Source organism: Cajanus cajan, chromosome 5, assembly GCF_000230855.2.
Source record: "Cajanus cajan strain Asha chromosome 5, NIPB_CcT2T_4, whole genome shotgun sequence".
Taxonomy (NCBI): domain Eukaryota; kingdom Viridiplantae; phylum Streptophyta; class Magnoliopsida; order Fabales; family Fabaceae; genus Cajanus; species Cajanus cajan.
The window spans coordinates 57650338-57663105 of NC_138521.1; the positions used below are offsets into that span (position 1 = coordinate 57650338).

At 28.6% G+C, this 12768-nt stretch overlaps 1 protein-coding gene across 1 annotated transcript; it reads right to left on the reverse strand.

Moving 5' to 3' along the window:
- Window positions 1-4985: 4985 nt before the first annotated feature.
- LOC109797173 (uncharacterized) lies at window positions 4986-6798 on the reverse strand. The gene is made up of 3 exons (XM_020357120.3): window positions 6356-6798; window positions 6124-6253; window positions 4986-6029 (listed from the first exon to the last, which is right to left on the reverse strand). Exons 1-3 carry the CDS (start codon window positions 6486-6488, stop codon window positions 5192-5194), a joined length of 1101 nt encoding a protein of 366 aa, XP_020212709.1. The 5' UTR covers window positions 6489-6798; the 3' UTR covers window positions 4986-5191.
- Window positions 6799-12768: the final 5970 nt, after the last annotated feature.

Here is a 12768-nt window from a genome sequence, read left to right on the forward strand (position 1 = left end):
GTTTCTTTTATAAAAAATTTGTTACTATAACATATATCATCGACTATTCTTATGAGTGCTTGTAATTATACTCGCAAGGTCTTTCGGGCTCAAATTCATCATTCCCAATGGCAGTTAAAGTGTGTCTTTGACATTGTTATTCATTCTGATGGCCAGGTCCATCTATTTCCTCTAGAAGCGCAAACTCTCGGGTTAAGTTCAACGCCTCACTTATGCATCCGATTTAAAGCCAAAACACCATGAATCATTGGGTTCTACCTAACTTCATTTTCATTCGATTTCTCGACTTCTTCACTTTGGTGCCGTTGCCAATCACAATAGAAATCAATTGTTAGCTATCATTTCAACCTCAACGTGTAAATTGTGCTTAGCTTTCTTTTTTTATTCCTTTTTCTATTCATAATAAGTGATAGAACGGAGGGATATCATCAATAATAAAGGACAAGACAGTAATGATATATCGGGGCATCTGGCAAAAAGACTCACTCAAAAGATTAGTGTACATGTTAAAATTACAAGTAACTTTTATCTAATTATAAAGACTCAACTAAGCCATTAAGAGGCATCTTTCTTTGAAATTCTTAAATGGATTTCACTTGTAAAATTTTGTTATGAAAATTAATAAGTAATTGATTTTAGTAAAATGACAATGAAAAAAAAAATGACAAATTCTGACAAAACGACTATGAATAAAAAATGAAGGGAGTATATTGTTAGGATTATTTTGTTGGCATTTATTTAAGAGGGTATTTACATCAAGAGGAGAGGGTTGTAACTTCATTATTTTTGTAAGTTTATTTCATAAACAACTTCACAATAGTAAAAAATTGTCTGTTTTGAATTGAAGCTCACATAATTTTTTTTTTGTCATCTCCTAAAATATTTTTCAATCATTGAAGTATATGTGCATTTTATAAACCCTTATTCCTTCTCATGTTTTATTGATATCGGACATTGTTTGTATCCCAATAATCTTTCATCAAACAACAGACTCAACCTCTCATTTAGCGAATTTTTCTTTATATATCATTTTATCACTTATCACTTGGTGGGACCTGGACCTAACATCTCATTCAACGCAAATCTTTTCACTTATCACTTTTTTGTATCCAACCTGATGTTGATTCAACGAAATCTATCTTTAAGCTTCACAATAATGATCATAATCTGCTTTAAGCCTAAGCCTTCACGATGTTACTTTTAGTTATCTCCCAAAAAGCTTTTCAACCATTGAAATATATGTGTGCTTTATAAACTCAAGTGATCTAACATCTTATTCAAGAGAATTTATCTTTAAGCGGAATTTATCCATTTATCACTTTTTTGTATCCAACCAACAATTCTTATCACTTTTTTTTTGTAACTAACTTGACGTTTATTTAGAGAAATCTATCTTTAAGCTCCATAATGATGAACTATAGTCTGCTTTAGGCCTAAACTCTCACAATTTTACTTTTGATCATCTTCCTCAAAAGGCCTCTCAACTTACAACGTATATGCGTGTTTTATAAAATCTTTTTTTTCTCATATTTTATCAATGTAGGACCTTGTTTGTATCCTAACAAATATGTGTTTCTTTTATTTATATCAAAGAATCAAACATATAACTATAAAGCGTAATGTGGAAGCAATATAAAGATCGATATAAGAGAAAAAGAAGAGTCTTTCGTATTATAGTAATTCATAAACATAAATCGTAACTGAACAATTTACATATAAGATAATACTAATAAAGTAAAATATAAATGGTAATAATAGACAATCACTATTAAATATTCATAAAAAAAAATTTATTTTTACCTTGATTTTTTTAAATGAGCACATTATCTCGTCATCCAAGTACTTTTCAACAAAATTACTAAATAGGTCCACCAATAATTCCATACCCTTATATTTCATCAATAATTTATTGAGTAAAATTTTCAAAACTATTTTCATATTATATACATAAATATTTTTTAAAAATAAAATAAGTATTCGAGCTTAAATAAGCAACCGGTTCTTATGCAAACTATGCGAGATGCACTCTGAGAAAAATATTTAGTTAAGATGGGTGCTTATTCAGTAAGAACAGGATAAAAACCCATGTTTTTAATGCTCAAATATCAAGGAATCTTTTGGAAAAGCGTTGTTCACCAAACAAAATTTTAGTAGTGCAAGAAAAAATCGAATCCGCATAATAATATATATAAAAAAAAGGATGAGAATTAACCCAATAAAAATTTGTGCTTACCTTACAAAACATAAATATTTCACGGGCCAATAAGTGTAATTTGACATTATACACACCTTTTACATCTGTGATTTTGTAGTATTTATTTATTCATCTTCATAGTTTAGAGTAACGTGTTACATTTTTTTTTTTACTATTCCGAAGGTTAGAGCACGTGAAAAAATAATTTAGGATTCAAATTGAGGTTTAAAACTTTATGATGTATAAAGAGAAAAAAAATGTATATATATTTGACTAACATCATAACTAGTTGGCATTTTTTCCCTTTTATGCATGAGACAGCATCTTGTCGGTGTCCCTATATCATATAGTTAAGAATTTGCTAAGTTCAAAAGCCATTATTCAGCAAAAGCATTTCAATATCACTTGTCGGATGCACCGTTAGTTGACCCGAAAAGGCTACAACATTACTTAGTATTTCACTTCAACCACCTTTAATATTTCTCTTCCCTTTTTCCTACGTTGTCTTTGTTGATTATACTTTTTTACTTTTATGACGAATTCAAATGGTGCCCGAACTCCTAATTAAGGTTGTTACTTGTTAGCTAGAAGCTGCGTCGGCATATGTTTTTCTTTCTAACAAATGCTAGCAGTGTCATTATTACATGGATAAAGTTCAATATGTATACTGTAATTTCTGAATTATATTATATCAAAGTTGTTTTAACATGAAAAACAACTTAAAATAATCTAGCGGTCGTCCAAATCTAAAATATTGAAAGAGTAACTTGTTTCCTATTAAACTTAAAGTATATACGTATATGTTTGCGCATATTAGCATCATGAATTTTCATGAGATAATTTTTTAAAAACCTTAGAGTGAATTTGTCTACCTTTGTCCAAATATCCGCATATGTGTCAAATTGCCAATAGGCGCATGTCCTAGCAAGGTGGACACATAAATCCCAAACTTAGAGTTAAATTATAAACGTATATTTGTTTTTATTAGCATATGTAATTCTGTTAGTAGTGTCTTATATTAAGGGTTATGGGAGTATTTAATATTTTTAAAAATAATTAAAATATTTAATAAAGTGTAATAACTAGTAAATAATCCTTAACTAATATTCTTTTGAACACTTATTAGCCGCTGAGAGGTTAATATCTTGATTTCAGCGAAACAAAAGAGAGAAGGTTTGACACGGTCCATAATAAAAGGTTTTACGGTGGTTTATTTAATCATAACTTAGAACCTGCTTTTGACGGCAATGTTATTGCCTCTGATTTTGCTGAGAACCTTAATGACTTTTGACCACATAGACATGGATAACTGCCTCCACAATCTTTGATAATTACCAAGGCTTGGCGGCAGGACCTTTCGTAATTTGCAATAACATGTGTACAAGCTAGCCCCGTGGCTTAATTATCAATATATCTTTTTGTCAATGTCTGTCATAATTTGAACCTTTAGATCAATTGCCTAAACAGCGATACATGATAAATCAGAAGCGTGAGCTTAGCCTAAACACTTCAAGTTAATTAATTTATGATGGGGTTATGCACTGTCCTTCTCTTGCTTTTGTGGTATGGTTATGCCTTAGTTCCCAGCTGTTCCAATTTAAGTACTAGTGACTTTCACCGCCTTAATTTGGTATATGGCGCAAAGTAGCAACCCAAGTAGGGCCATTTTCGAAGTTACTGCACACTTTTGTTTGCTACCCAAGTCAACATTGGCTCTAAATTACACGCACAGCGTCCAAACCAATTAACATCATCAATGATCTCTTCATTCATCATCACCATCGCCATGGTTTTCCAAATCCACACGACCAATTGACTTTTTTGGATGGGTTTGCGTGAGCTTTATCCTGATTTATGACTCAATAATGGCTTGTGTTATGCCTCATGCATGTGTGGTTGTAACAAGTACTAGAGTAGTTGGTGTACGTCATTGTGTGGCTTTCTCTTCTCTCGTTTCATTTGCTTTAATTGGATATCTTTTTCATAATTAGAGAACATGTATATATAAGCAACTTAGCGAAACAGATAGGCAAATTAAGTTAAGCTGCCATAAATTGCACAGTCACATCCCCTGTGATTGAAAGCATAATTTCTTGAAACTGTTAGAAACCGAAAGAGCTTAGGCAATATATATAAACATAAATATATATAATTAACAATGCAAGTTGAGGTCATACCATAATTATGCATGGAGTGGTTGCGCCGGTGACTGCTATGTATTTTCTTGGATCAGCCTGTAGTGACAGCAATATAAAGATGATTTTTAAAGGTGGTTTAAATTTGGAACCGTATATGTTACACAGAACGAGAGGACCCTATAGCTTTAGACTTTAATCAGTTATATAACATCTCTCTCCAATAATGCAGATTTTTGGCAGCCAATTTTAGCCTTTTGGAGGGATTCACCAAATACATGGTGCTGCCAAATGCCAGCGAAAGCATCATCACCTCATTATACGATAGGACAGGATAATCTTCTTATTCAAAACTGCCAGCGTTCTACCAAAGCCCACTATATGTATATCGAGAAACACACGAGCGTGTGTCCCCATGTATCATATACAATAATATAATACATATTATAAAAGGAAGGATCAAGGAAAATGAAATGAAACTCGTATTTTCTGCAGTGTATATGGGTTTTTGTCCTTTTATCATATTTTGAGTCTTTGACCAGCTAAAGGAAGCACCACAAGGATAAAGGAGAAAGAAAAAGAAAAGGATAGTACATATACTCAATAACTGCATGTAATTAATAATATATTACAGTCATAAGCTTCACTCAATAATATCATCAAGGGTATATCGTTATTCAAACTTTGGCTGATGAAAACAGATACATCAATAGGAATAATAGGTGCGGGGGAGGGGGGATAATCTCAATTCTCAAATCATTCGTTACAAATCTCCTGTACTATCAACATCGTTCTAATTTTGCTACCTCGTTTCAACATAAAGAAGAGTTCAAAAAATCAAAAGAAAGAAAGAATTTACAGTTCATATATGCTGGAATACATCAAAATTTGCTCCTGTTAGATCTTCTGAAAGTGACGTTAACGGAAAGCTAGTGAAATCTATCGAATTGTGAGTCTGCAGCTGCCCTTCTTCCCATGAACTCGTCTTAAAATCCTCGGATTTTGCGCCATTTACTTGGAACTGAAACAAAGGGTCAAACTTGTTGTCACCGTCCCACGAGAACCCTGCATTTTCCATCATGTGACACCCTCCTCCAGGGTAAATGGTGCTCATGTTTGAGCTATTGCTGGAACTTTCTTTCACCTGATCATTCATGAACAGTGAACTGATTTTGGAAGCTGAATTGTTGTCTGAAAACTCAGTCACCGACACGTTCCCATGATCAGAATTGGTTAGACTTGGCATTGAAGAGAATCCATAGCTTGAATTGGGCCCAAAGAGGCTCTGATCAGATGCTTTAAGGCCTGTGTGGTACTGACTCACAGGTAAATTAAAACCACACTGTGCAACATTCATTGGAAAATCATAGTAGGATAAAGGGTCCAATGCTGGCTTTGTCATGAAAATTTCTCTTGAAGCTTCTGTTAGCGCTCCATCATAGTAATCGGAATCTATCAGAAATGCTGATCCCTGTGATGAAGGAAAGGTTAATGGAACTGAAGGGCCTTGAGATAATGGTGTTTGCATAGGTGATGTCTCTGTGATTTTCTTTTCTTCCTTTACATGAGCTTCTGCAAGAGGCTTGTGTGTAGTTGGGTCAATCCCTTGCTTCAGAAGCTTCTTCTTTAAACACGAATTCCAGAAGTTTTTAATCTCATTATCTGTTCTTCCTGGTAACTGTGCTGCTATTTGAGCCCACCTGATATTCAAAAGAGAACCCATTTCACAACCATTTTCTTGTTATGTACCAAGGGAAAGAGAATTGAGTGATAATCCTTGAATATATATGTTACCTGTTTCCAAGAACTTCATGAAGACTGATTATAAGATCCTCCTCTTGCTGTGAGAACATCCCTCTCTTTAAATCAGGCCTCAAGTAGTTTATCCATCTCAACCTGCAACTCTTTCCACATCTTTGAAGTCCTGCAATTCATGAAATGAGTTAAGCTCTTTCATTCCCATGTTTGAAGAATGTAATGGAAGAGAAAAAAAGAGAAGTAGATGAGCATGTAAGTTGTTATATACCAGCTAGTTTGGGAACAGAACTCCAGCATCCAACTCCGAATCTTGTTATGTAATTGAATAGCTTCTCATCTTCTTCAGGGGACCATAAGCCTTTCCTCAATTTTTGCTTCACACAACAGGAATGGCGACCCATTTGTGAGAGGGGAGTGGGAATGGCAATGTTACTTAATATTGGAGGAAGAGTGTAAACTGTGATGAAGTGGTCACTGCCTCTATATAGCGTGAAATATTACCCGGGGCTTGTGTTGTGTCATTTAATTGTTTAAAGAGGTAGAAATGTTGTAGGGTGGAGAGGGAGTAACTAAAACTAATTGTGTTGATTTAAAGAGAGGAAGGCTAAATCATAAATCATACTTAGGATTGAAGTTAAGAGAGAGAAGGGGAGGATAGAGAACCCTGAGGAAGGTGCAGCAATCAAGTGGGTTTTACGCAAATCCGGTGCTGCTTTTGCATTGGAATGGATTGGTTTTTAAGATATCTCTATTTCTAGGAAATTATAAAATAAATTATCAAGGGAATGACTCTTTAAACTTGTACTGTATCAGTGAGAATAGAGTTAACAGTTAAGTGCTTCCTCTTTTTATTAATGGTCAATTAAACTCTAACTACTAAGTCTCTTTTCTTTTCGATTCCCTCTCAATTATAACCTCATATAGTAAATGATAATCATGTATATATTCTGCATGTTAAATTTCTAACCTTTTGGCGCTTTATTTGGTTAATTAATAACATGGACCAAGCATGACCTCTTAGATAGCTGATATGTATAACTTTTTTTCTTTCTTTTTGGATATACTGCATATATCCTTAGCAAAAAAGTCAATAATTAATCTAACTAAGATGAAGAAAGTAAAAAAAATTAATCTCTTAAGAAATACAAAGATTAATTTATTTAAAATATTAACATCTTTTTATAGATATTTTTTATATATTAAAATTTATAAATACATACTTAATGGATAAGATATCTATGAATCTTATTACACAATGTCCTGTGTATAATTGATCTTGAGTTTTACCCTCTAGCAATATGATCAAATGGGTATATGTCATTGGAGAAGGTTGCGTCTTAGTATTATTATAATTAATTAAAGATGTAAGAAGGCTTTATTTTAGGTACTTTTAATCTAGTGTGGGAGGAGTCCGGATTCTCTGCAGCGGTGCAGCCCCTGCAACCAAGGTAAACACCGTCTATAACTAAGTAAAAAAAATATTTTTATATTTAAGGATTTTATCACCATCTGATATAAATTCAATGGCTGATATCTCTTCTGTAGAGGATCCAAATGAGTGGAAGGAGTGCACACAGATGTAGGTAAATGTTAGCTGTAATTTGTTTCTCTTTCATGCTCGAGGCTGAGGCTGGGGTACAGTTTCTATCTAGGGATGGCTCATTTTTCTTTTTTCCTTTCAGATTTAGTTTTATTTTATTATTAAAATTTGACCTTTCCAATTATTATTATATTATAAATTTTTATTATGTTAAAAACTTTACAGAGTTACAGTAAGTCAAAATTAAATTACAAGGGAGTTTATTCAATTGGTTTAATAATGTATGAAATGTACACTCTTACTACTAAAAAAATATTATTATTATTTTTTACAAATTTTATGACAAAATTTTTTCATAGAAAAAAAATTATGGTAAAAATTCATATAAAATGTGGTAAGAATTTTCTTTTATTTTATACAAAAATAAATTTACAGGTAATATTTAGTATTATAATAAATGATAAAAAAAATTTACAAGTAATTTTTCTTACAGATTTTCTTGTTAATTTTATTCCACAGAAAAAATAAAAAAGTATTTAAATTTATAAGTTTAGTAATTAAAAGTTTTAATTAAAATATTATTTTATTAAATTATTTATAAATATATTATTATAATTTATTTTTATTTTAAATTAAATTAAGTATATAAAATTTTATAAATATAATAAATTAATGATAATGAGTTTTAATTGAATGATAATTTATAAAATTTTAAAATTAAAAATATTTACTTAACAGAATAGTATTTTATTAAATTATTTATAAATATTTCATAAAAAAATAATTTTAATTTAAAATATTAATAAATTAAAAATTTATTTTAAGTAAATGTATAAATTAATGATAATGAGTTTTAATGTAATGATAGTTTTTAAAATAAAATTATTTAATAAAAAACTATTTTTTAGAATAATGAATATTTTAAAAATTAATATAATTTATAATAATATAATTTTGTAGTTCAATATGATTGAATTAATTTTCCTTATAAGGATATGGTCTAATTAATATTTAAAGAAAATCTTGAAACCCGTGTCAATTAAAAATAAGATAATTAAAAAGTATATAAATTGAGAAAAGATTCATCTTAAAAGTTAATTTGTAGATTGAATTAGATATATAATCTACATTATAAGATTTCAAAAAATTATCAATTTCAAAAGATTATCAATCACATGTTGGAGGTATAGAAGCATATTCATATTCTTGATGCTTTGTAAGAAATTCTTTTGAGTTTTTTGTGAGTTTAAAATTCATAAGAAATTCAGCAAAAAAAAATTGTACAAAATTACTTTCAGATTTTAAATTCGCAAAAAGTTTTATAAGAAAATTTATTGTGAATTTTAAAATTTACAAAAACATATTATGCACAAAATATTACCTGAAAATAAAATTTCATAAATTTTTTTATACAAAATCTGCATAAAAAATCGTATATAATAAAAAAATTATAATAATATTTGTTAATATCAAGTTGGATTTTTATGCATAAAAAAGCTAAAATAAAATTAATGAATAAAAAAATATTAAAAACTCAAAAATAAATGATAAAATATAATAATAATAATAAAATTTCGCCCACTTCTTATTGTTTCAGTGTTTCATCCCATTTTGAACTCGTTTTCTCGTTTCTCCTCTCTTTATTTTTTTTATAACATCTATTCAATTTCTCTATTTACCTTTTGCCCTTTCTTCTTATCTCCCATCTTTCTACTCTATTCTTGGTGTACTTTAATAAGCACTCTAAAAAAATCAAGAGAATTATGCTTGGCTTGCCACAAGACAAATTGCAATACATTTAAGTTTTGGATACGTGAAAAATAATGAAAACAAAAAATCTCTTGTTTATAGTTTTTTAATTTCTTTATATTTGTTGGCCATAGCTACTTTTAGTTCTGTGAAGGTTAAGAATACTATAAAATCAGCCGACAGTGGTTGATAGAAGGATGTGTGGGCTCCAAGGAAATCTTGACTCTAAATTAAAAAGGACTCAAATGGTACATATTAACTTGTGAGTCCAATAAAAACAGTAAGCCTATGCAATTTCAACCCCCCTTTCTTCCCTTCATCTTGGATTCTCTCCCAATATATAATTTTCTATCTTGCAACTTTACTATTATCTGCAATCGCCATGGTAACTTCTTTCTCAAAGAGTTTGGCCAATCGTGGCAATTATATTTATAGATAAGTTCTTCTTGAAGCAATCATAGATCATGTATGACAATGCTCTGCCTAACACAAAGTATTTGTATAATATGAGTTTTACTTATTATGTTAGCTTATAACACAAGTTGTTGATCGTTCAATTTTTAAATAAAGGCTCTTTATCTCGCATAGAAGATTTTTGTCGTCATGCATGGAACAAACGCTTAAGTAATGAATTGAACAATTTTTTTCCTTTGAAAATTAGCCTTCACAATTGACATATATGATAAGAAAGATTCTTTTCAATGTCTCATGTTTGACGTTTAACTAGTATTATATAAAAAAATATATATCATTTATTAATAGATAAAATAATTTTTTTTCTAGAAAATAGATAAAATAATATTAAACATTATAATTTGTTGTTAATTTGAATACATGCAAGAAAAATATGTGAGTGTCTCATTAACATAAACTACATAGTAAAATAAGATAGTAATTAATACATTTTAAAATATTTATTGCAATTAAGAGTAAAAAATATACTAAACTTCTTTTATAAAAAAATTAATAAGAGTATTTTCTAAAATACTAATATATTTGCTATTTATATTATAGTATTAGACTCGTGATATTTATATTAAGAAATTAATATTTATTAGATAAAAATTATCAATTGAAGATAATTTGTTGAGTTTAATAATAATACACATAAAAAATTGTTTTATATAGTCAATTAATCACAAATCATAATATGAGTAAGTAATTAATTCTTATAAAAATTAATAAATTTATTGTAGGTGATGAATTTTGATTTGATGACAGTATAAAAAAATTATGCTATAAATTCATATTAATATATAATAACAAAAATAATATATATATATATATATATATATATATATATATATATTCCAGTCTTAAATATATGAAAATATAAAAACATATTTATTGATTTAAATATAAATAAACTTTAACTAATTTCACTTCATTTGATGATATCATGTCTAAAATACTCTTTATTTAATTTATGTTTTATTTTTAATAATTCTCTTTATTGTTGATATCAAGTTTTAATAAAAGGTATTTTAAAAAATTAAATTGACATAATTAAATAAAGTTTATTAACTTTTTAAAATATTTTTTTCTTGTTTATATTCCAGACTTGAGGCAGTATTGAATAATGAAATTTTTTCATGAAAAATTAGAATAACAAGTCAACTACACGTGTTCCAAAATAAACCTTATAACTACTTAATTAAAAGGTTTAGTTTATTTAATAATGATATGCATACACACTTCATTTTTTTAATAATAAAAATTTTAATTAATCGAGTTAGGTTTCAAAAAAACATTATATTAGAACAAATTTGACTATAAATTGCACTTTTAGTTTCTTTATTTTTGTTGATCCACAATTTTGATTCCTTTATTTTAAAATACAGACATTTAATCTCTTATTCTATAAAATATGGAATTTTTGTTCTCCCACAAATTTGATGTTCATTGATCATTAAATTTTGATGTTACCACTTATAATGTAATATTTAATGACGTGATGTATAGAAATAAAAGTTAAAAATAAAATACAAAAGATCTTCGTTTGTGTAACATCTTGAATTTTCTACTAATATAATATCTTAATTCTTATTTATTTTTATATTTATTGGATTATTTTCTTATAATTGTTTTAATTAATTAAAATAGTTTTATAAAATATTTTAGAGATTTTTAGTAATAATGACTATTTTTATTAATAAATAAAAATTTGTGAAAATTATTTTTTATAATGTTTGTTAGAGAAATATATATATTTTTATGATATTTTGTAATAATAAGTAATTGGAGAAAAATGAAAATTTTTATTATAATTGTTATATATTTTATTTTAATTATAATTATATTGGGAGAAATGTATTTACTTTATATATTATATATTTGTTAATTATTAATTATTGTATTTTGTTATAATTATTTGGATTAAGAGAAATATGTTTATTTGATATATTATTTATTTATAATTTTTAATATTTGAGGGAAAGGTAAAGAGAACTATGGTTAAAATGTTTTACTAAGGGTTAAATGTAGGTTGAGAAGTTTTTAAAAGAGAGGCTTTAAGAGTGGGGAGTTCGTTTATGTTTTACACTCCTCAATTCCTCTTCACGCATACTTCGAATAATAGGGAGAAGGACCAAAGATCGTTGGAGATGACTTTAGAGATTTGCACCCTTTATCTAGCCTTCATCGAGGTAAGGGGGAGTGAGTAATCTCACTTTGGACGTGAAATATTTGTTGGATAGTAAGATTTACTCCAATCATGTCTTTGTTGTTTGTGAGGAATTTTCCCAAAAATGTGTTTTGTCTTCTTTGTGATTCTTTAGTATTCTATTTGATGTTATTGATGTGAATATGCATTGAATTTGATATTTGATTTGATGATTGTGAATCTTGGGTTACCCGTTGATTCTTGTGGAGACCTTGAGAAATGCATTTTGTTGTTTATATGAGGAGATGGTATGAACATTTGGATTTATGTAATTGATGGGTCAATAAAGTTATTTTAGGCTTTTAATCTATGATTTTATCAATTGATGGTCGATTTTGATGATGGAAGAGTTACGAGGTTCGAGAATCAAAATTTGCACACATTAGATTTTATCACAGGTTTGACCAGTGATTGGTAGGTCACAAGCATGACCAACATCATGGGTGTGATCAGTCATGGCTTTGATTTGTGAGTCATGGCTATGACTCATATTGATGCTCCATTTTCTTTTTTTTTTTTATTGTTTTTTCTTCCCTTTATCACATGTACTGCTTAAGATGAGTTATACTTATGAGTTTGAGATAACTTAAGGATGATTAGCTTAAGGAAAAGATCTAATAAGTATAAAGAAGTAATTGAGTTAATGTTCAAAAGATGTAGGGGTGAAGAATGTTCTTATAATAATTATAATTGGAATGCTTTAGTAGTGTGGCTTGGGACTATGATTCAT